The sequence below is a fragment of the Clupea harengus genome, unplaced genomic scaffold (genome assembly GCF_900700415.2).
Source record: "Clupea harengus unplaced genomic scaffold, Ch_v2.0.2, whole genome shotgun sequence".
Taxonomy (NCBI): domain Eukaryota; kingdom Metazoa; phylum Chordata; class Actinopteri; order Clupeiformes; family Clupeidae; genus Clupea; species Clupea harengus.
In genome coordinates this window covers 40,001-44,540 of record NW_024880014.1, presented here as the reverse complement: position 1 = coordinate 44,540, position 4,540 = coordinate 40,001, and the positions used below count along the sequence as shown (strand labels likewise).

The 4,540-nt window shown below is 45.2% G+C and overlaps 2 protein-coding genes across 2 annotated transcripts in view; one reads left to right on the top strand and one right to left on the bottom strand.

Annotated features, from left to right (window-relative positions):
* Positions 1-430: 430 nt before the first annotated feature.
* LOC105904181 (ATP synthase subunit epsilon, mitochondrial) lies at positions 431-1,545 on the top strand. Its single transcript, XM_012832036.3, has 3 exons — positions 431-593; positions 1,228-1,353; positions 1,441-1,545. The coding sequence occupies exons 1-3, from the start codon at positions 562-564 to the stop codon at positions 1,445-1,447; spliced, it is 165 nt and encodes a 54-aa protein (XP_012687490.1). The 5' UTR covers positions 431-561; the 3' UTR covers positions 1,448-1,545.
* Positions 1,546-4,269: 2,724 nt separating this feature from the next.
* LOC122131111 (tubulin beta chain-like) overlaps positions 4,270-4,540 on the bottom strand; it is a 4,681-nt gene continuing 4,410 nt past the window's right edge. The window contains exon 4 of the mRNA XM_042706027.1: positions 4,270-4,540. This exon is cut by the window's right edge and continues 951 nt beyond it. Coding sequence (XP_042561961.1) covers positions 4,338-4,540 — 203 coding nt within the window. The 3' untranslated portion in view covers positions 4,270-4,337.

Genomic DNA, 4,540 nt, shown 5'->3' with positions numbered 1-4,540 from the left:
CCACCGTCCTCACCCGCGCGTCCCACAGGTCTGCTCTGTGCGTTTGACTGTCATTTTCGGTTTGGTTTCGTATTTCCGTTTTCAGTAGTGCGAAAATGTCATTTTTCATATCGGGTTTGGTCAAAGTATTCCAGGTAGAGGGCTTGCACAGTCAACCCACCATTTCATTTCAAATTACGAGAAAATAACAATACTGTAATCTGTAGAGGACTGCAGACTGTGTCATGTTCTATTTTGTTTCCATGTATCTTGGGGATAAAAACTACAGTGGCACGTTACGTGTAGTAGGCCGTTTTAATACCGTGTGATGTAGCGTGCTTCAGGCTCAGGTCAGTGCGCGGTGCCGGGGGGGGGGATTAGTTTTATTCAGACAAAATTGTTTATATTTCCCCCTTTCTCCACTAGGTGGCGATGCTTGCATCCCATCAGAGGGATTAGAGTTGCGTTGAACAGGTTTATGCCCAGGACCGTGGCCGGTGTCAGCGCGTGCACAAACTAATTCTACTGCGTATCTCCTGCGTATCTCTTGAACGGCTGTGAACGAGCGTCACATTTGCAAGGATGGTTGCTTACTGGAGACAAGCGGGGTTGAGGTAACATGATTTAGAATTGAAGTAACTATCTTGTTATCTAGTAATGTGGCGTAGTTGTCTTGCTACCGAGATGCTGTCTGATTAAACGGAGGCTCTTTTATGTGTAATGTTGGGGCTTAAGCAGATACCCGCAAGACAAGCCACAATCATCCATCAGTTCCACTGAGCAAATGTCCGAATGTATTTTAGCAAACTTGGGTGCCGGTGCAAGCAGGACTATCGATCAGTTGAAGCAGCAATATGTAGTTCTGTTCCAAAACTAGCAAACTAACTACCTAAAAGGCATGCAAAGACCACCAACAGCCCAGTTGACACTGATAGAAGCTTGCCTAGACACTAACTGGTGTCTTTTCGGCAATATAGCTGGCAATGTCATGCTGTGAAAGCTTTTCTTCCATTTTTACAGGGTATTCCAGTCTGTTATACAGAACTGCATAGGGCATATCCTGGATGGCTAGTGTCCTTCACATGACCATATGCTATCAAAATGAATTTGAGAATGGTACCAAAACTAGTTGCCTGTAAAACCATACCCCAAAAAAGGTCAAATTGTTGCATAGTGTTACTTTAAGGGAGTTTTGTGGGTAAACTGAAAATGTCCTTTACGGTTCATCGTGTATCCCTTATCCATCAGCTACATCCGCTTCTCGGCCATCAGCGCGCAGGCGGTGCGCGAGGCGCTTAAGCCGAAGGTCAAAGAGCTTGCGATGAAGAACGCTGAAGCGAACGTGAAGGTGATCAAGCCGAAGACCATCCACAGGTATCATCATCGTAAAACCCTAAGCACAGAATGTCTTTCTACTGTTGTTAATCATGACCGATCTAAAAGATGTCGTTGTCCTTACAGGAGCTGAAGGCCACGTATGAGACTCGGGCTGCTAGAAGAACATGATGTTGAGTCCTTAATCACGGTGTAATCTTATTAAAGCTCTGATGGTTGTAAACACCGTGACCAGTCTCTCCTTGTCTTAGTCGACCTGAGTAACCTACAGTGTTCAGTTGAATTCCTCACTCACCCCCCATTCATTCAAAAACAGGTGTGGTGTATGCAGGGATGGATTAACGAACGGGCCTACGAGCTGAAGGGGCCCCTAAGCCAGATCCTCTGCGTGAAGTCGCTGTTATGTATCTCTTATTTGTGGTTGAAAGAGGTTTATTTTGTTCATTTGCTAATGGCTTTAATTGAGTGTACCTGTGCTGTGTTCAAAAATGTGCATGTGCGCCAGGGGCGTAACTATAGACAATGCAGCCAGCGCGAAAGGTTCGTAGGCAAAGCAGACCCTGCTTTCTAAATGTTTTCGAACATATGGATGTCAAAGTGTCGCTAGTTTAATGCGCCAGTGATCAAGGATACGTTTTTATGGACTATCAAAGATACCTTATGCTGTATATTCCCTCAAAATGGCAAACCTGTCTCTGTCATGGTTTTCATAATTTTTAGGGGGAAATCGTCAGTAGCAATCTATAACACAATTATATGCTTATCGTACATACACTATAGAAACTATTAAAAAGCTGTTTAACATGTCCAGGCCCAGGGGCCAGTGGTTTCTTAATCCGTCCATGGGTGTATGAATATACTTATGTGTTATGTCAAACTGAAGGCAGGTATGATGTGTGAATATACTTATGTCAAACTGAAGGCAGGTATGATGTGTGAATATACTTATGTCAAACTGAAGGCAGGTATGATGTGTGAATATACTTTCTGTCGAAGTGGAAGACTAAGGTTAGGGGACATGCGCACCTTCTCTCATCTGATCTGTAGTACTCATGCTGTCCACAAGAGGGCAGAAGAGCAGACGCTCATTACTGTAGAAAGGGCCACTCTGCTTTGAAAATGTGTTATTCGAGGAGTTCATCTCTAGTGTCAGTGAGAATTCAATTCAATTCAATTCAATTCAATTTTATTTATATAGCGCCATAACAATACAATTGTCTCTAGGCGCTTTACAGAGCCCAGAGCCTGAAACCCCCTTAGTGTAAGCACAATGGCAACACGGGCAAGAAAAAACTCCCTGTTAGTCAGGAAGGAACCTTAAGCAGAACCACGGCACATAAGGGGGAACCCATCTGCTTGAGGTCGGCCGGGTGGAGATAGGAAGGGGGGATGGGGGGAGGGTTGTGTGGCAGAAGGGGAAGGGAAACAACAGGTGTTGTACATAGCCTGCATTTGGTAGATGTATATAATATATATACAGACATCCGGTGGTAAATACATGATACAGACAAGACCAGTTTAGTGGGTATACACTGTGCTGATAGGGTTACTGTTACAGGGGTAAGGAGAGTAGGAACAGAGAAACATGTTGATGGTGGCGATGTTATATATTGTATATAAATGCTAGCATAGGGTAGTGTGTTTCTGTCAGTGTTATTTTGAGAATAACTTTAAATACTTTGGTGTTGAAAGCAGTATAGTGAGATTGTGATGTTTGTGTTAAATACTTTGGTGTTAAAAGCAGTATAGTGAGATTGTGATGTTTGTGTTAAATACTTTGGTGTTAAAAGCAGTATAGTGAGATTGTGATGTTTGTGTTCTATTGACAGAAGTGAGTGCCTGTGAGGAGGAGCACACTGCTGTACTTTAGCGCCGTGTGTGTGTGTGTGTGTGAGTGAGGAGGAGGAGCACACTGCTGTACTTTAGCGCCGTGTTTGTGTGTGTGTGTGTGTGTGTGTGTGAGTGAGGAGGAGCACACTGCTGTACTTTAGCGCCGTGTGTGTGTGTGTGTGTGTGTGAGGAGGAGCATACTGCTGTACTTTAGCGCAGTGTGAGAGACTTTATCTCTGTGCCCTGTGTGTGTGCGTGTGTGTGTGTGTGTGTCTGTGGCCTGGGTCTCTATCATTATGCCCAGTGTGTGTGTGTGTGTGTGTGTGTGTGTGGCCTGGGTCTCTCATTATGCCCAGTGTCTGACATCTAATCTCCCCCCAGCACACTCCGAGGGGGGAGGGGGGAGGGTGCAGCGTGCCAGTCACTCAGAATTACCACTTTACCAAACTTCACACTACAGTCTAATGCACCACTGTCTGGATAGAACTACAAGTTGGATTTCTGGATAGAAATCAAGCCACAATCCTGAAGGACCTGTGATGGTGTACATTATATATTATATATGTTTTATTATTTTTATAATATTTAATTCATTCAGAATAATCAACACACTCTAGAAATGCTATAGATTTATTTGACACTAGTAGAAAAACAGGAAGAACAAATGAAACAGGAAATAGGACCTGACATGAGAACAGAACTCTGGGAAGCATTTCCATAAATAATGAAAGAAAAGTCACACACACACACACGCACACACACACACACACAGACAGGCACAGGCACACACACACAGGCGTAACAGGACACTGAAACTTCTACTCTAAGATGGCAGAAAAGAGACTGAAGACCTGAGGTAAAACATCAGAGAAACCTCTCCTCAGAAGTCCAGATATTTTTTAAGTTTTTCTTTTCTTTCTTTACGATATATATACACACACACACACACACCTATCTGGGTGAGGACACACACTTCAGAGCTACCCAGAAAGCATCTGGTTTACATGACATACAGCAGTTCCACCATTCTGCTCTCGCATACTCAGATGGACGACACCCCCCCCCCCCCTTATTAGGACATCTCTACACCCCCCCCCCCCTTATTAAGACATCTCTACCCCCCCAGACATTTAACCCCCCCTTAGTAAGTCCCTGGCCAACCCCCGCTTCTGTAAGACACACCCCCAGAGTCCTCACTCCGCCGACGCCTCTACCACACTCTCTGACGTCTCCACCACTGTCTCCGTCACGACCTTTGATCTCGTGACACTCTGGCTGGCCATGGACGGCTCCTCCTCCGCCGGCTCGTCGTCGTCGCCCCCCCACTCCGTGTCGGCGCTGGCGTCCTGGTACTGCTGGTACTCGGACACCAGGTCGTTGAGGTTGCTCTCGGCCT

Excerpts from the sequence above, each read along its gene's own strand:
- LOC105904181 (XM_012832036.3), top strand. The coding sequence starts at position 562 with ATGGTTGCTTACTGGAGACAAGCGGGGTTGAG. Across the intron at positions 594-1,227 it reads TGGAGACAAGCGGGGTTGAG|CTACATCCGCTTCTCGGCCA; the intron begins GTAACATGATTT and ends CTTATCCATCAG.